We start from the raw sequence: 20032 nt of genomic DNA on the forward strand, positions 1-20032 counted from the left end.
CCTTCCCTTCTTCCTATTCAGGCTGCATTATCTCTCACAGAAAGACCTGAAGCACTCGCAATTTCCCTGATTGTTTCACATATCTCTCTTAAAAGGAGAAAAAGGGAAAGAAATGGAGCCAGAGCTACATACTGGGTGAAAGGACTCCTGCTAATATAGAATGGAATTTTCTGAAACATTACTTGATTTGTGTTGGTTTCAGTATGCTTCAAGAACATAAATGCTTTACGGCTTGATAGAAATTTGGAGTGAAGAATAGTATTGACTTGTACCCCATTCTGCCACACTGATTTCAGAGAGACTGAAAGTTAAAAAAGAGCCTCATAACCTTAAAACATACGCGGTTCTGAAATCAGGAGCGTTTCTCTGCTGAGAATAGAAAATTGATTCAATTCTGTAACCTAATCTTTATGCTTACTCTTGCATATGTTGCATTTGCAGGTGGATGTATGTTAGGGTAGAGGAATTCTGACAACCTTTTTGAAATATAATCGTTCTTTATGTTCCAAATTGCTCAGAAGGCCCCCCAGCGTTACCGTTCTCTGTTGCATAGGAAATGAAAATTGCCGTTACAATAAGCTCAGCCAACCAGAGGCAGGAAGATAAATAATACATCAAATAAAATGTTAATGTATGTAGATAATGTACTAATATTAATTACAAATAAGTCTAATTAACACTCATATTCTCACCAACTGTATTTCTTGCACAGTTAAGAACATGCTTTTTTTAAAAGCAAAAATCAGTAGGGAGGGAAGTACAGCAGTTCTGTTCCTCTTTTCTGTACTACACGAAAGCCTGTGTGTACTTTTTCTTGTCAGTGAGTTTTCCAGAGCTCTTGGGAACGGGGTGGGTGGGCTGCAGAAGCTGGATGAAAAGACTTTCTGACATTAGGGACATCGGTGGCATCCTTCTCCCCAGGCAGCTTCAGCGTGAGTTTATAGCTTCAGCTCAGGATCTTCCAGCCCTTTAAGTAATTTGTATATAGAAAATGTACATGAAATCTTAAAGCACCATTACCAGACTTGTATTTCAGGAAAATAAAGTACGTTTACTGTAGCATACATGTTAGCTGAGGCTTTCGCTTGTACCCTGAAGGCCTGGGAGATGCTTTGGACTCGTGGTGCTGAGTATCCCTAGCCACCACAGCAACCCCTGTTGGACACATTTTGCCCACAGTGGTTTACTTGTTCCTTATCTGTGGACTTTGTAAATATCTTTTGTTGCAGGTAGGTATAAAATCTCAATCCAGTCTACCTTACAGTTGCCCTCCTTTCTGTGACCATTTTTCCCATGTACTTTATATTCTACTGGTAGAGTGAAAACTCTGAGTAGGGACTGTGCCATTCCTAAGGGAGACAGAGTTCCCTGTGTATGGACTGAAGCATAGGATTCACTCATTTTTAAGAGACAAGAATGGCCAAGGACTTTGTCATTGCTGTCTAGGTAAATTTGAAGCTAATTGTGTTTTTGTTTTTGTTTTTGTTTTTGTTTTTTTCCTTCTGTAGATGTTATACACCCACAGCAACACTTTCACACAAACAAAACCCTTTATGTTGAGCTATTGCCCTTAAGGCTTAGAAGGGAAGAGAGACTGATTTAGTGTTCTTCCTATTCAGTGTTGTGTTGGCACCTGGCTGATGTGTTTCTGGAGTCACTGTATAGGCACACTTGGAATAAACTGAGGACCAGGTTAGGAGTATGAATTGCATAATGGTATAGAATGTAAAGATATGTTTAAAATAAAATAAAAACATGTATTTGGGAAGAACTGACTGTACAACGTGTCTTTGTTTCCAGCACCAAAAGGTCGGACCATTCCAACACAAGACTGGCAATTCAGATCGAAAAGGATGCAGGTATGGCCTGGGAGTTTGGGACATTTGTTTTGCTTGATTTGCAAAACACGATGTATTCACTCCAATAAGACTTAAGCTGAAAAGTTAAAGAGATGCAAAGGGTTTAAATGTTGTGTGAACAAACCGGAACATTTTAAATGTAATAGAGTGCCTCTTTAAGTCGTGTGCCTTGATAAGTAAATTTGCTCTTCAGTTACATGAAACTGATTAGATAGGTGCTGGCATGCAAATCATATGGTTAGAAACAGCCTTTTTCCTTATGTGGAGCATACAGCAGACATCCTAGCTAGACTTAAAGGTTAGCTGTGGTCAGGAAAACATTTTGGAAAAAAGCAGCAGATTAACAGCACCCCTACCACTAAGCAGTTTGGGTAGACAGGTATCTCCTGTTCACTGGGGAGAAGCCTTTCTGGTGTGTGGGAAAGGAAGAGAGGTAGAAATCAGAAGGGTTTAAAAAAAACAACAAGTGAGTAGGCCTCTCCTCGATGTAATGGTTCATTAAGTGAGCTCTGATCCATGGCAATCCAAAACACCTTCCTGCATTGCACCATGCAATTCCTGTGAGACTGGGGAATGAGAGAGTTTTTTGACCAGTCAGTGCACACGCGTTGATACCTGAGCTGATGCTCTCCAGCACCTGGCAGGTCAGGGTCCTTTCCAGCAGAATCTGACACCCAGATTTTCTGCCAAATCCTGGTCCCACTGAGAGAGGCCAGGATTTCATAAGGGGGGTTCTTCCTCTTTCATGTTCTGCAGCTGATTTTATATTTCCACTGAGTTGTCAGAGGCTTGTACTGTGGAGATATTTACCTTGTAATTATTGTTGTCACATTTTTAACCTCCCTTTTTATGCTTATCCATTAGATCAACAGCATGTACAAATACACATCTTCAGGTGTAATCCAGGGTGTCCAAGAGGGCAAGAGAAGTGTTAGCAGTTCAAGGCATATATAATGCTTTTTCATTATGTATCATTTCAAGGCGAAGTGTTAAGATGTTTCTCGAGGTCATTCTGTCATCTGATAGCCATAATCTCTATTATATATGCTAATTATATATGTTAATTGTATTTTTCAAAGCATAGCTCAAGCAACGTGTTCTTTTTGTGTGTGCTTTAAAAAATATTTTTTGACAAACATACTACAGAAGTTACAGAGCTGAGTGTATCTGTATGGACATACACACCTGTGTATCCATGCATTTGGGGCTACATGCATAATGGCCATGGTGATGAAGATGCACCTACATTTAAAAAGTATTAGAGGTGAGCCACTGATGCCTTATAGAAAAAAAGATATATTTCTCACCTCAAGCATATATATTATGTGAAATAGTACAAGCACAAACCAATACCACATTGGATTAGGTGGCACTATGTTAGCATTTGTGAAAGGTTTATTCCCTTTCTCTAATTATCATCGTAGAGTGCTAATTTTAATACAGATAAATGCCATAGACCTCTGAGATTGGACTTTTAGACTGTGACATGTTCTTACCTAGACAGTTGGCCAAAGCAATGTATAACTGGAGAGCTGATGCTATTTTTAAAGAGAGTAGTAGCAATTCTCATGTTGAATAAAGTGAGTTTCATTCTTTTTCAATATAATAAATGTGTGTTTTTTTTTTAAGATATGTGCCACCATCTTAAATACTCAAAAGACACTTCATGGCTAATGAAAAATTCCTGGAGGACTAAAAGAAGTAACTCCCAGTAAATTAATGGAAAGTGTGTGACAAGTTCTTTAGTCAGTAAAAATCTCAGAAATTTAAATGTCTTAGATATTTACATTTAAGCTTATGTTCTGAAATAATATGATTTCTGGTTACTTAAAATCAAGAACATAAGTTAATAGTTATTAACTTAGCTTAGCAGAGTCTTTCAAGGGAGATGAAAAAACTTTTGCTGTTGTAAAACACGAAGGAGGTAATTTGGTTCAGTCTGAACTATGTCATCACTAGTTTGATGTTCAAATTATTACATTCTTCATATTAACCAAAAGCTTTGGTCCTGATTCTCTAAAGGTCTAAAAGGCATCTAGGACATGCAGTCTGTATAAAGTATCATCAGAAAGATACCACCTAGGCAGCGGAAGATGCTTTATGCAGAAATAAAAAAGAACGTAGGACTCCATGCAGAACGGCTTAGTTTGTTTGTTTGTTTGCTTAATTAACAAATGTGTACTGCTCTGGTTACAGGAAATGATGACAATAATCTCAACTCCATTTTTTATGAGCATTTGACAAGATCCCTGCAGGAGTCTCTTTGTGGAGATTTGATTCTGGGCCGCTGGGGAAACTACAGCACAGGAGACTGTTTTATTCTGGCATCAGATTATTTAAATGCCTTTGTGCACTTGATTGAAATTGGAAACGGCCTGGTCACCTTTCAGCTTAGAGGGCTGGAATTTCGAGGTAAGGATCCCCGATGATGACAAAAACTGTCTGCCTTTCTTAACCTGTCACAGCTCTGTAGTAGGACATAAGAGTTTAAGGATATTTTCTCTCTTTCTTTTTGTAGATATTTGTCTGTGTCTAAAAATACTATATTTCTTCCATCATTATTTGAATGACAGTGTTTTGAAACCTAGATATTAATAAATTTAGAGTCATGTTCTGAAGGATCATAAGATGTTCAGAAACATATTTCTTTAGTCACAGATCTTTTCGGTTACACTTAGTCATGTATTAAGATTATTTCTCTCCTTCCATAACCATGAAAACTGAAGTTTCTCTTTAATTGTTCAACTTCCACACAAACTGGTCTTCAAAAAAACCACCAAATAGTGTAATGACTCTTCTCATGGAAACTATCCCATGTGAGAGATCATGCGAGATGCTGGTGGTGAGATGGTCTCCATCACAGCGGACCATGCAGGGAGAAGCAAGTGAATCAGGGCTTCATTTCTCTTTTATTTAGGAAGATCTGACTTCAGCTGTTCAATATATTCCTCTGTCAGGGCACTCCTCTTCAGGAAAAGATGACTGCATTCCCCTTCCTAAATGTTGTGGTATTGGTGAGGTCAGTTGCTCATGGTATCATGCTCCTGTCCTTTATTCTGTTGTTCTGCATCAAGTAGGGAGTAAACCCACAAAGCTTTTAAACAGTTTTTAAATTCTCTGCATGCTATACACAGTGGCTGTGTCTGTTGCTTGAGTTTGTAACCTTTCAAAGATACCACTTTGCAATCGCAGATGCCAGGAGTTTTCAAATCCTGGAATAAACAGCTTCCCAGGCTCAGGGGCTGAGCATCTAATGGGCGACATGCAGAGGAGTGTATAATCAAGGCAACTTTTCAGCAAGGTTGAGTATGAGAAAACAGGAGACAGACTGGCTCTTTGAATGCACTTAGGTGTGGGAGGGAAATAGGAAATAACATGCGTGGGCTCAGGTCTTGACTCTGCGACAGACTCTCCGTAGGATGTTGAGCAGGTTGTGGTACATGCTTGATGCTCACTTTCCTTTCTGTATGCTGGGGAAGAAGATAAGAAAAGTTATGTGGAAAACAGTAAATACCTGAAAAATCTCAGTATTGTGGTAGCTGGTGGGATACTTACTCAGTACAGAGGCAAATTATAAGAAAAAGTCACTAGAAAGGGAGATAAAGAATTTGGTTATCAGCCTAGTAATTTCTTGTTGTTCGTGATGATGGTGATGTATGTGTGTATCTGTGGCTTTCTTCAACTTCAAAGGCATCTGTGCAAGTATAATCTTCTTGTGCGCCCCCAGGGCACGCAGTGGTGCTCCTATGTTTGAGATAGGTACTGAGGTTAATACCTTATAAAAGCCACAGGTGGAGAGGGTTTTTTTTCGGTAGTTTTGGAACTTGCTATTATTTCTTTCATGTCCAGGCCAGACAAATGCAAATCTGTGTTGCTCTACAAGAACAGTTAAATACTGTGGCAGTTCAAGTCTCTTAGTTGCAGTCCTGCTGATTTCACAGGCTGATAAATCTCTAAGATAATTGCTTTTTTTTTTTTTTTTTCCTTCTTTTTTTGAAGACGGTTTTAGTGGATCTGTCATTTTGGTGCCTCTTAGGTTACTCAAAGTACAATTCTTTATGGAAGCTTTGTGAAGTTAGAAAATGTTTCATTCGTTTCTGCAGATCTGAAAATAAAAGTGACTTCCAAGATAGTCTAAAAAGTGATGTACCTTGGAAAATGTTGGCATTAAGTTTATTTTTGTTGGGATTTTGAGTAAACAGGACTTTGAATAAACAGGACCATGCACATTTCCTTTAAAATCCCGATTTCACCAAATTATCTTTGCTCATCATCCTTTTGTGTTAAAATAGTTCATTATAGGATTTGAAATAAATAAATCTCATGCTTAAATTGTAAGAGTTTATTCTTTGTGCAGTTGCCACCTCCTGCTGAGTCCTTCTCCCCCATGCAGTTTAAGAAAAGTAAATCTTGCAAATACAGATGAAAAATATGAGAAGATGCTCAAACCACACTTTGGCTAGATAAAAAGCAGGCAGGCTTAATGAGCTGAAAGTTGAGTAGTGAATAACTGCATAGGTGTGTTGCAAGGAGGACTTTGAGCCATCTTGGTTTATTACCAGCCAGGTGCCATTTTGTGTCTGAGTCTGAGAGCAAAGCTCCAAAATTGTAGTGTGCCACCTCTGTATTCCCTAAAATCAGTTTGTGCAAACAAATGGGTCTGTGAATTGGCATTTCCATGCTGATTGCCTAACACTGCTTCTCTTTTTGAGCAGATCTAACATGTCTGCTCTCTGCAGCAGGTCTTTAAATTCAGCCTGGGCTGAGCCTCTGCAGCCTGTCATGTGTCTTGAGTTGCCTTTTGGAGCCAGATGAGTTCTTCTCATCAATATTCCCCTCCCCAAGCTCTCTCATGTTCCTCAGGAGGGGGTCGGCAGCCTTTGAGGGAGTATTCTTACCGACCATTCAAAGGACCTCAATCCACAGGACCAGCAGAGCAGCAGCAAACATGAACTAGGAAAGCACAGACAAATTACTGAGGGGGGAAGAGGAGGAGAGGAGTGACAAAAATGGGAATGGAAATCTCACCTAAACTACGAGAAAAAACGTATGATTATTTTTTGTCTTTGTGGACGTGATAGGTATGCGAAGGTTTCTCTATCTTTCAGAATATTTTCTCAAGATAGAGAAGGATACATTGGGAAGAGAAAGTTGGGTGTCTGAAGATTCAGATTACATTGTAAACAAAAACAAACAAACAAAAAAAACAAACAAACAAAAACCACTAATAGGATGGAATAATGGAACATACCTGAGGAGAGAACAGCTTGAACGAGTAGCATTGGACATGTAAGAGTAAACCCCTCAGGACCATGCAGAGTAGGTGCCAGAGAAACCACAAGAATTTCAAGGCTGTTTAAGCAGAAACAGATGAGCCCAGAGGGGAAGCAGGCACAAGCTGGATAAGATGGATCTGCCTGATGCAGACAGTAACAAATGTTTTGCAGACTCCAGACTGTGGGCAGGTAGTCTGCTGTGTGCCCCGTGGACGGGCTGAGGTGGTGTGTTGACACCAGGGTGCTGCTTTTGTCTCCAGCTAACCCATGAGGGCTGCTTTGCTTTAGGTAAGTCGTGCTGCAGGACTGTGTCCTTTGTGTAACAGGTTACATCCTTGTGTCATCAAGGAACTGGGCTGCTCTAGTGGGGCTGTGAGTTACATAGAGAAGACAGAGTCTGACTAAAAGGAACCAGAAGGTCTGACCTGAAGGCAGAAGCCATGTGACGGGACAAGTCAAGGGCTGCTCTCAGCTCTGTGAAAGCTGAAAGTGAGCAGAAAATCTTTCTTTAGAGGTTTTCTTTGTTCCTTCCTTGAGCAGGATCGCTGCCTCCTAGGGCAGGAAGTCAGACCAGGCTGCCCCAAGCAGCAGGAAGGACCGACCATCTCCTGCCCCAGCTGGGTAGGATCCCATTTCAACTCCTGCAAATGCTCCGTGGTGGGTGTGGGGTGCAACTCAGCAGAGTAGGATTTTTTCTTTGGAACTTTGGAGCTTACAAAGCCAAGAGGCAGTTGCTGATAAACACTAGGCTTTCAGTCCACGTACAACCACATTTCCTCTGCTTTGTGCATCTCATGTTCCTATTTTTAGTTGTCTGGTCATGTGCTGGTTTTTACATAGGACCCTGTTTTCATTCATTGTACAGATTGGTTTCCCACAAAGAGGGAAAAAAAAAAAAAGGGCTAGAGGACAAACTTGAGGTCTGTAATTTCTGAGCTTTGGCTGCTTGACTTCTACTTCAATTTCAAGTGTAATTTTAATTGAGGGCCCTAAAAATCTGCTGATCCTTAAATAAGAAGTTCACATTTGCTTGGGAAACGAGTGAATCACAACAATGTTCTCTGTGTCTGCAACTGTTTTCTGAGCAAACCAAAAGCAATATTTGCATTGTGGAGCTCTAGCCTTTCCTGTGAGTGTTTCTCATGCACTGGCAATGCTGCCACAGCAGCGCCCAAAGAAGAGGTCAGAGTGTCTTCCTGATTTAAGTGTACTGAGGGCAGGAGAGACCACTTCACGTATTTGCATCCAGCTTAATTAAGAGTTGGCATTATAAAATGACTGATCCAGATTCCTTTCTAACTGTGTATAATTGAAGCATGTGTCTCAGCTTTTAAATGAAAAGCATCTTTGCAGTCGGGTAAGAAAGAAGACACAGATTGAACAAACTGAAAGAACAGAGTTGGCAAAGCTGGCGTTCCTCTCATCTTTAGTCCTGTTCAAACTGAGCATCTTGTATGAATTAGTTCTTCACTCTCCTTTCAAGTGATGGAGAGGGGATGTGCCTCCATCATTTGTCCTGTGTGTAACACAGGGGGAAGGCTTAAATACCTCCAGGTACCGAGAGGAGATGCTCATCACTACCAAACATAGAGAGGGTATTGATGAGCTTGGGGTTGGTGAAAACTTTCTGCAAGTTTTGGATTGTGCAGCTGCACATTAGTGTGGGGGAATCAAGCCCTTCAGTAACTTAACGATGCTGTCTGTGCTAGACCACAGTGGTACACTAAAAGCAACCTGCCAGAAGAAATACATAATGTATCATTTAATTTGAAAGGGAGAGACAGGGGAAAACCCACAATCAAGGAACAAGCAGAAAGAATGTCAAAATATCTACCTCCCGCAAGTTCCCTGTAGAACGAGGAAGCCTTAAAATATTTTCCTGTTTAGTCTGTGCCTCGACAAAATGTCTTTTGGAGAACATCCAGTTAGGCGTAGCATGTGCAGAAATTACTCGTGGATGATGCTGCTGAAATCTTGAGGAGCTGTTTCCTAACTCATTCCGGGTATTCTTCAATCATATAATTAACTTCTAAATCTCTGCCGTGATTTTGTTACTGAACGTTGCACGTGCAATATTCACGCTTCACTTGGAACTTCATTAGATGAAGCAAGGGAAGAAGCACAGAGCAAGCACAGCTGTAATTGCACGTAGTGGCAGGCAGCTGTGGCAGCAGGATGGGATTGCCGGTGGGGCTTTCTCTTTGTTAGCTAGTTTATTTGCCACGCAAAATGGCGTACGAATGCAGCCAGTTTAAGGTATATGCTTTAGGCACAGTAATGATGTCTAAGAAACAAGGACAGTTACTCATGTTGGCAGCATGTGGATATGCTGTATGGTTTTGTTACAGTAGCAAGTACATTATCAGTGCAAGGAGTATTTGTTGGTGCTTGGTTTCTGTGTTTGAAGGCTCTATAGCATGAGCGAGAATCAATCATTATTTAAAGACTGGTTGCAGCATTCCCTTTTTACTTTTTCAAATCAGTTCATACTGTTGGGAAGTAAAAGTTGCCACCTTTATGTCTTTCATGAGGCCATGCTTGATGTATGTTTGGTGACTGCACAAAACCATCAAAAGATATTGATAAATTACAAGGAGTTCAGAGAAAAGCAGCCATTTTTAACATGTCTCTTTCGAGAGAAGGTTAAAAGAATTGAATGCACATTGTTTGCAGGAAAGAACAAAGGCTGAGAGACATGATGTTCAGAAATATTATGGGCATGAACAGAAAGGATGCAGAAGGATTTCTTTGATTTAATTACGGTGAAGTACTTGAAAAGATATAAAACAGGGAAGACAATACTTTACATTGAATGCAGGAAATCTGTGATGTAGAAGCCTTTCTAGGTGTACAGTAGTGCTCCAGCAGTGTAAACCAACTCTGCATTTCAAATAGGCTGAGAATACTTTAGTTTCTTTAACACAGGCTAGAATAAATATTTGATGCCTTTTTTCCCTTTCCTCCCTTGCACAATCTTACATGTGTATATGGGTGTACTGGGGAAGACTTCTGGAAAGAAGGAAAATGTTCTTAGATGCTCAGTAGCCTTTTTATTGAAAATATTTCTTTGTCAAAAGCAAAATATTGCACTGCATTGCACTCCAAAAGAGGTGACGTGGGAGATTCTCACGGTATTTGGTAGCTGCAAGTTTAACAACCAACATCCCTTGAGAATGCTTTCTTTCACCTGGGGTTTCACAGTGTGTCTTGGTGGACCAAGAAGAGGAGAAGTTTTTGAGGAGAGGTAATGTCTGTTGTTAGACCAACCGATCTGTTTTGAAAAATGGGTTATTTTTTGGGTATAAAGGACTTGAAGCTGGTGAAAACCAGAGCAGTTTTATAACCAATAGATTTGATGTTTGAGGAATTATTTTTTTTTTTTTTTGTTGTTGTTGTTGTTCTGAGTCCTGAGATTTTTCCTTGAAACAACCTGAAGTTCTCACAGTTTATAGATTACTATTTCTAATACCAATTCTACAAGGAAACAACCTGGAAAGAACCAAAACAGCTGGTAGTTTCCAGAAGTGTCCAGTTCCACGATCCTTGAGTTTTCATCTGGGAGCTCAGTTCACCCCTTTTTGAATTTTTTTTTCTTTTTTGTTTCTAGAACAATACAATGCTTGGTTTGGGGACAAATAGCCTTTTGCTGTCTTTTAGCTCTTTATGCTGCTTCTGGGTGATAACTTGCCACCTTTTAAGCTGCTATGCTAAGTAGAAAAGACATGTCAGGGGTAAAGGAGCCTCGTCCATTAGAATTTAAGAACACACAGATTTACAGAACTCTATGGAACAAGGTCACTGTATTATTTCCACTGTAATGTGTTTCTTTGTAAAATGCTACTGATTTTGCAAAACAAATAGTGAACAAACAGGCAGTTTTGTGAAGTTTGGGCTTCAGTCTGTCTTCATGGCTCCCATCTCTGTGTCTGGCTCCATCCCTCAAACTTAACACCTAGTTAAATCCCTCAGTCCAAAGCTGGTTGTTGGGGTCACAGAGTTTAGAGCTTGAAATGCCTAGTGCAGGAGAATGATTTATGATCTCAATATCTGTGGGGCGGAGTTAGTGCGTGAGCCCTGTGAGCCCTTTTGTAGTACGTTTGCACCCTGGGTGCTTGTATGTCAGCAGTCCTAGATGCTGAAGCTATGACAGCCTTCAGCCACAATAATTTATGTGCATTCTGGATGTGTTGTTAAACTGGAGTGTTTTATAGCAATGTTTTAGTTTTATAAATAAGTTTATAGAACTGCTTCTAGAAGTATGTTGCTGTGTTAGAGGATCCTCTTTCTGGCTTTTCAGTACTGAGAAATGTTTTTCCTCTCACTCACTCAGTTTGCAAGATGCAAAAGCATACTTGGATTTCAGCCTTAAATTCTAGAAGGTTGGATGGTCATTAGTTTAGGTATATATTCTGAATCCTCTTGAAGTAAGATTACAGCTTTCAGTTCCAATTTTCTCATTTCCATTAGGATCATGCTAACAGGGCACAAGTTGGTCTTTGGGTCCTGACGTGTCCGGAAAGTAGAAAGAGTTCCAAGTTCTCACACTGGTTTTCTCCTGAGCTCACATAGATTGACCTTGCTTTGTTGAGCTGGCACGTGTTCTTGCATTGATGACTTTTTGGCAACCATCCAGTGTTAGATATCTTACAGATGAATCAGCCTCATCTGTGCTAGCAAGGGTCACAGTGAATGACTAAGCCCGAGCGGAGTGGGAGAGCTTATTTTCTTTCTGCTGAAGAAAAAAACGTTAAAAAAATGTTTTCCTTCAGATTTCGAAATGACTGATTACCAGTGAAAACATTTTCCTGTATTTTAATATTTAATGGTACTACACTTAATTATATTGCATAACTGAAGTGCACGTTCTGCACCCTGCTCTTCGGTTTTATGAATAATTCTCTCAGAATTGCTTGAACTTGATCATTTTTGGAGAAGCAATATAAAATTGACATTTTAATCATCAGTTTATAACATAATATATATGAAACTTTGGGGTCACTGTTCTGTAAAAGATGCACACAGATGCTTAACTTCATTTACTGCCACTTGTCCCTTTTGGCTCCATGCATAACACTGAGCACATGCTCGTAGTCCTTGCACTACCAGTGTCTAGAGTAATGAACCAAAAGGGATTGAGGCAGGCACTGGTAAAATGAAAATTTTCAGTAACGTCTAAATTTGTGACATTGAAATCCAGCCAGTGCCTCATGGCCTAAAGCAAGGCTCAGTTAAAGGTGAAAGAAAATTCATGGCAGTCCTGCTAGGACTGGCTGTAAGAAATAAAGGGAACCAACACGAACTTGAGCATCAAGTCTGCATTTGTCTTTGCAGACTTGAGTCTCTTTTCTAGATGGTGCTTGGAAATATTAATCAGCAGATGAGTTGGGACTGAGGACATGAGCCAGGGATTTGGTATTTTGGCAGAACACTGGCCATGCCTCAGATCACACATTAAAGTAAACAGAGGCTCTCCAAGCAATCAGGACGCCGAATCCCTGGGGTGATAGTACCTGAATGCATCAAGCAGCTGTTGTTAAGCAAGGGCATGTTTGCCAGATGCTGACAGAGCACAGCCCCAATTCCATTCTTGGGAATAGTTTTGTGGAATGACCACATGAGCTCCTTCATTTGTTCCCAGAGGTTTTGTAATAATACAGGCCCAGTTAGAAGGCCTCTGGCTCCCCAGGTTCAAAGTTGATGATTGTATTCACTGTAGAATAATTTGAAGTTTCATTGATTAAAACTATCTAGCAAAGATGACTTGGAGACATTTTTACCTGTTGAATTAGCTGAGAATGGAAATAATTGTTCTGGCTGCTTCTTCTGTTTGTGATGCATGTGATGACAGCTTCCCTCAAACACTGAGGGTCCCTTGAACTCACCAGTTATCAGCCTCTTTAGGGCCCATATTTTACTAAGTACTTGGCTTTAGAAGACTGGTAATTACAGTCTCTACTAATAATATAGAGAATATTATAGAGATATATAGGCAATATAGAGAGCACCTAAAAGCATAGCCAGCATTTGGTAGGAATGAAATGTGATATTTGCTTACAAATTAAAACTAGATTTAAGAATAGAGTAAGCAAACACATCTTTAATTCCACTAGTTGTGAGGGGTTTAGTGGCAGTTGTTTATTAGGCCTGTGCTTTTCACCACATATAAACACTTGTCGATGTTTAATTTAGCACCTGGGATGAGGACTGATCTTCTCTTAAATTCAGTTTAATACTGTAAGACGTTTAACCTTTCAAAAACTAGACATAACAGCAATAGTAACAGCACCAGAAAGGAGTAGTTATTTTACCCTTTTCAAGCTCTGTACAGAGGAATGTGCCTCTCCCTGTTTTGCTTTGAGTACAATGTCTTTTGACTTGACTTCAGAAAAGCATCCACTGACCCAGAGCAGTTACTGTTTTTTTTTTGCTGTTGAGCATTAAGTGTTAATTCATGTAGAAATCCGTGAAATATGAAGCAGAAGCAGGCCAGTTCATGTCCAGTCCTGCTGGAAATGTCAGCTTGATAGGTCATGTTTTGCACTTTGTGGCAGTCTTGATCGGATAGATGTTTATACTAAGGTTACTTAAGCCATTTAATAATTAGTCATAATGGTATATACCTGAAGTCCAAGGGGGAACACACGTGAGTATGTGAACAATGCTGGATTTACACACACAGAGTACGTTTTCAATTTCAAACATACCCAAATTCTTCTCTCATTTACACTGACACAACAGAACAGGTCTGTTGGTCCTGGCAGATGCTGCTTATTTTTCTTTATATAATCTCTAGCAATAAAGCTCTCAGAGAGATTATGTGTTTCAAATCATGTGGTTTTCTTGCTATTTTTGACTGTGAGAACACAGGATGTGCTCTGAAGTGTATTTGCTGATATGTTAAATTTATACGCCATACCACACTTTCCTCCAGAATGAAAGGTAAGTGGTAGCAGAGATGCAGACTCGAATTAGTATGTGAGAGACATGCTTGTTAAGGAACATGTAATGAGCAGATGAGAGCCTGCTGGTAAGTGTTGTGTCTTTGATGCCAGCTAAGGCTTTAACTGAGTGTATCCCTCTCCAGAAACTACAGTACAGTGTCTAGCACCTTCCTCTCCTTTTGAGACCATTTGGAAGCGGACTGAGCCAGCTCTCTCATGGGGTGACACTGAAACCACTGGTGGAAAGGCCATGTGAGATGTATGTGTAGCTTGCATGGCCTTGAAAGATAGTTTCTGTAGAACTTCAGGGGGGAGAGGAAGTTCTGCAACAACCCACAGAGAATAAATTTTAAGAAGGTCTACATGTCAAGAAAATATAACTCGTGTATTTTGAGAACTGTGCGGGGAGCACATGTCCACCTCTGGTTTTGATTTGTAGTGCTCTACATGGTTTTCAAACCACATTTATAGCTTTTAAATCCTGAGGGCTCAGGCTGACCATCAAGAGTGCACAGCACAGGCCAGAAATGCAGTCTGCAAAGCAGAAATATTATTGTTGCTGCATCTGCCTCACAACTTCTTTTTGAGTTAATATGACTTTTTTCTGATAGATTTCTTCCATTTTGATCTAAAGGCCTGTGTAATAGGCTAATTAGAGAGCTGCTCTGTCCTCGTGATGTACTGCCACTAGTGCTATTCATTAGAAATGTTTGATCCAGAGTAACTTTTACTCCAGTGGGAAAGAGAACAACCAGTTGCACGTTATTTTTGGAACCTGCTTTCCAAGATAGTTTGCTCTAACCCAGATTTTACAAGTGCTCTGACAGACTGTAAAATCTTTGTTTGCATCCTGTATGTTATTTGAAGAAGCAGACTGGGACTTGGATCAATTTGCTTAATATGCCTGATGGAGCAAGAATCTTTAGTGTTGCTTCCTGGTGAGTTTTTATTAAGGCAGAAGCTGTGGTCTGTAGTTTGGCTCAGCTCAGAACCAAATGTCTAGAACATCAGATTGGGCCCTTTTGGCTTTTATAGGCGGTAGTAAATAGTAGTAAATAAATGATGTATAGCGCTTTATTTCCTACTGCACATGGATCAATTGGCACATCTAATTTGTTGCCATAGCTCTTTCTATTAGATTTTTGCTAAGCGTGTAGAGCCTTAAATCATACTTCCTCTGCTTGAAGGAAGTCCTTTGTTTCTTCCCCCCACAATAACTGGCAGCATATTCTCTTTTTCTCACTGCCAAGGGACATATTGCCAGCAGAGAGAAGTGGAGGCTATAACAGAAGGAGATGAAGACAATGAAGGCTGCTGCTGTTGTAAGCCCGGACACTTGCCTCACTTGTTATCGTGTAATGCAGCCTTTAACCTCCGATGGCTGACATGGGAAATAACACGAACCCAGTACATCCTGGAAGGATATAGCATCATTGATAACAACGCTGCAACAATGCTGCAAGTGTTTGATCTGCGGAGAATACTTATCAGATACTATATAAAGGTAAACTCTTTGGTAAAGTGGACTGTATTCCTATCCTGGAGTGTCTAAAAGCTAGCTTTCTGGCTAGCTTTTAGAAATAGAGTTTGAAGTAGCTGGCTTTGTATTCATTCATTTCCACTACTGGCAGTCAGACTGACTCAATATCAGGTAGGGATAATTAACTCATATCTCCCTTTGCTGCACATGATTCTGGCCAGTACATGTAGTACAGAAAATCATGGACACACTTAAGCAGAAATCAAGAAGGGGTGTTAACATCTGCTGATAAAGGCAGAGGAAGCATTCTTACAAAGCAAAACTCCACTCACAGTTTGTTATTTCTTCTTGATTTTGCCTTTTTTACCATTTTTTTTCTGGGAAAAAAATCAACAAGCATAAAGATCTTTGGAGCTCTCTGAAGAGCTGTTTCTCAAATGTACTTTGTTACCAGCATAAAACAGCAGGTAAAAAAGGGTTTATGTAAGTATCACAACACATTTGAAGTTAGTGAATTCCATTGATTAAACTTCAATTCATTCATACCACTTCTATATTTGCAGTGTTATTAAGATCACAGTGACCACACAGATACTTATTTGTCAGAAAAGCCAAACCCTTTCAACCCAGCAAATGAAGAGATCACTATGCTTTACTGTCTTCTGCTGAAGCAACAAAAGCCAAAGGCTGCTGTTTATGCTGTTGGTACTTCCATTAAGCTAATTACCAAAGCTCCCAACCATTTCTGACATCTCCTCCCTACCTGTGTCTCTGCAATTTTAAAAATCCTGTCAACCTTAGAGAGACACCTCTTCTAAATAAATTAGTCATTTTTTTTTTGCAAGCAAACCCATGCAGTTAAAACAATATCATTGCCTCACAAAGGTGCTTTGGTCATGCAGTTGATTACTTTGTAAAACACAGACTGGGGTGTCTTAAATAAGTTCAGAGGCAAAACTGTGTGTGAGCATGTTTTTTATTTATTTATTTTATAAGTATATAAGCAAAAACACTTCTTTAAACTGAAATTAAAACATTGCTACAGTTGTTTCACTTTACTTTAAAAGGTAACCTAAATTTAAATTGATGCAAGCTGTTATGATTCAGTTTTTGATAGTGAATGGGTGAATGAGGTTGAAAAACATCCCAGCCTATGCTGGAGTAAAATTGGCAGTTCATTAGTTTAAAGTAACAGAGTTGTGCCTTGTAAACAGGAACTTTTAAAGTGTCTTTAAGTCAACTAAAATGCAGAGGACTTGTGGAAAGCTTGAGGTTATGACATATGAAGTATAACTTAACTAAGTGTGCTTTAGAGTTTTGGGTCTGAAGTATCCGAGAAGCTGCCAACATATAAAGTTGCTTTGACAAACTTTTGTCCCCTATGTTAATGATGAGGTTAATTCACTTGATCCTGCCTCAAGTGAAAGGGAGGAGGGTTAAATGATCTCCATGCTACTGAGGTATGCTGTGGCTCCATACCCACTGGGTGCAGGTTTTGTAATGTTCACCACCTATGACTTGCAAGATGTGGGAATCTAATCTATTTTGCTTTGATTTCCTCGAGCCAATGTCATTGTACTGCTTTTATGGAACTTCATTCCTAGAAAGGTGCCAGTCCCTTAATCTACTTCCCTTCTTAGTGAAAGGAGAACAGAGGATCATAATAACCAGTTGGCAGCTTTGGTATTAACCTGTGCTGGCGCTCCCTTAAATTCAGGAGAACCCTTCCTCAGAATGACCATCCCAGAAGAAACTTGTAAGATTTTTTTCCTCCTGTTCTTCATGTTAGTAGTTTCTTCCATAATCAGGAGCTTTGATAGGATTTGATAAAATCCTTGTTACAGCTTGGGAAGGTGAGAAGATTATGTTATGTATCAGATAAGCTATCACCCTGTTTGTTTAGTGCTGTTAGAACTTACCTTCGGATAAGTGATACCAGAAACAGAAGTGAGAATTCACTCCTTCCCCAGCTTGCCCTTATCGAGGAGTCCTGAGCCGTGAAGACCCTGGGCAACTTTGCTGTGAACATTTTCAAGCTCTGACACTTTCCTTTTAGCAGAGCAGGAAGGTAATTTTATGAAGAACTCCAGTTAATGCAGTGTTCAAGTCAGATAAATCACAAACTCAGAGAAGCCGTAGATTTGAGCTTCAGCAACATCTGCACTTCCATCACACTAAGTGCTTGGAGTGCTTCTAGTTTATTCTTTGTAGCTTACAGTATGGTAAATATTTACCATATCATTTCTGAATTGCCATATAGCTGAGAATGTACTCACACACAAAACATACCCATGAAGAGCTACCAAGAGCAGAACTTAATTAGGTGGCAGAAGTTTTTGCTGTTTCTGTGTCTGATTACCAGTCTGATTATTTTCCCAGCTGAATCTGTTTCTTTGTAAACACAGGTGAGAATAATAAGAAAAGCAAACTGTATTTTGAAGATCAGCAAAGCAAATGCATGCTTTGTTTCAGTTCTCCTATGCTTCATGAATAAGTATTATATTGGTCTTTTAAAGAGTGAGTTGCACTGAGCTTCTTATTCTGTATGTATGTATTTCATTTGCAGTTTCACTGACAGCCTAGAAAAGCCCTTATTTTTCCTTATAAAAGGATTTTTATTCTCCACAAATAAAGTGGGTCAGCTCCTGTAGTCCTCCTGCATATATTTTGAAATCATTTCCTGCCCAACCACTGTGATATTTTTCCCTTGTGCCTTCTCCATCTTTCCAATCTAGTCTTATTTAAACGTCTTCTACTGTTTAAGAAATCTGCATTCGCTGAGTCCTGTGTTTTTCGGCTTCTATTGTTTCTGCGTGACTCTCTAAATGAGCTTATTGTCCTCCACATGCCAAGAAATTAAAGGTCTGTCCCCAGTCTGTATCAGTCTTCCTTGTCTTTTTCCTCTGGAGTTTAATTTCCCTCTTGCCTGTGTATTTTTGTACAGTTAGAAAGACAAATAGTGAATGGTATCTAGAATTTTTTTTGAGGGCTGGTGGTGCTTCTGTCCTTTTTCATTTTAATCCATCATATTTTCATTTTATGCATTTAGTTGCTTTTTAATATTTCTGTTGCGTGGATGAAGTAGAACCACTTCATCTTCAGCCATTTTCACTTGCCTCTTGTTTGATTTGGAATCCAATTCTAAATGAATGTATTTTATCAAACCAAAACATTATAGTCATAAAACATTATCATGTTTTATGATAAAATGGACTTCCCTGCTGCTGTCCATGAAACATGGACTTCCCTGCTGCTGTCACCTTCCTTGACAAGACTGGAACTTCTCCTTAAGTTCCGTGTTCTTTTGCAAATAGTCTTTAAGTTTAGTACTGATAGGTTTCTCTTATTATTACTTTAATGGTTCCAGACCCACTGGTTAGAACTTAAGCTTAGAACTCAGGCACAGATATGAGTCTTGCTGCTTTCTATTTATGTATTCAGTAAAAGAACACCTGCTTAAATGCTCTTCCTCCTTCAGTGCTTTTTAAAAGTAAGGTCAGTCAGATCAGCTACAAGCTTCATAACATTATGTATAATAGATTCTCCATCATTATTTATTGTCCACATTGACAAATAACAAAAATAATAATGTTACTAAATGCAGAGGGAAAAGAACAATTAAAATGGGGTTTCAGGCTTACATTATACACATCTGTCAAATCTCACCTTTGTGGTTAAATTGTGGTGGAAATGTTTTTCTAAAGACTTAGGAAAGCTTTCTCCCCAGATAACAGGACGCTCACACAGAAAAAAGAAACCTGTTCTGACCATGTGAGAATCTACTGCTAGTTTTTCAAAATTTCCCTGGATTTTTATCAAAATCACTTTCTTGGTAATAGGCTCTACAAGCCCCACCAGTATTCACAAAGGAATTCCATGTTCTTATTGCAGTCTACTGATTTGTATTAGTTTTCCTATAAGGCAGCAATGTATTAAAGACATGACTTCTTTTTCTGTTGTCTGCTATTTAGATATCAAGTATTATCATCTAACTAAACAGTTTGGTGCAGCAATGATGCCAAGCAGTAAAAAATAGGAAGAATATGTACCATTATGGGTAGCTAGTGTTGTCCTCTTTGATTTAATCTCTCTGTGTAAAATAATTCTGCATTAATCAGAGATTAACTGATGTTTGCACATTTTGTCAACAGAGTATAATATACTTTACAGCAAGCTCTCCCAAAATTTTTGACTGGATAAAGGACGAATCCATCCAAAAGATACTGCAGCCTTATGCAAAGTGGCATTATATTGAACGTGACCTTGCAATGTTTAACATTAACATAGATGAAGATTATGTTCCCTGTCTCCAAGGAATAACAAGAGCTAGTTTCTGCAGTGTTTATCTGGACTGGATTCAGTACTGTGCCAGGAAAAGGGTGGAGGTAAGCTCTCATTTTTTTCAGCAGTAAGTTTTAATTCCTGAGCTAGGAGTTAACTGATGCATGGTTACTCTTTTTCTTCCTCAGGATTAAT

At 39.4% G+C, this 20032-nt stretch overlaps 1 protein-coding gene across 2 annotated transcripts in view; it reads left to right on the top strand.

Annotated features, from left to right (window-relative positions):
• Positions 1-20032, top strand: part of PCNX2 (pecanex 2) — a 158448-nt gene that overhangs the window by 112156 nt on the left and 26260 nt on the right. For both annotated transcript variants that reach the window (XM_084515825.1, XM_084515826.1), the window contains exons 24-27: positions 1801-1859; positions 4056-4271; positions 15327-15580; positions 19708-19941. In XM_084515825.1, coding sequence (XP_084371951.1) covers positions 1801-1859; positions 4056-4271; positions 15327-15580; positions 19708-19941 — 763 coding nt within the window. The remainder of the gene's footprint in view (positions 1-1800; positions 1860-4055; positions 4272-15326; positions 15581-19707; positions 19942-20032) is intronic.

This window comes from Aythya ferina, assembly GCF_964211825.1.
Source record: "Aythya ferina genome assembly, chromosome: 3".
In the NCBI taxonomy this organism is placed as follows: Eukaryota; Metazoa; Chordata; class Aves; order Anseriformes; family Anatidae; genus Aythya; species Aythya ferina.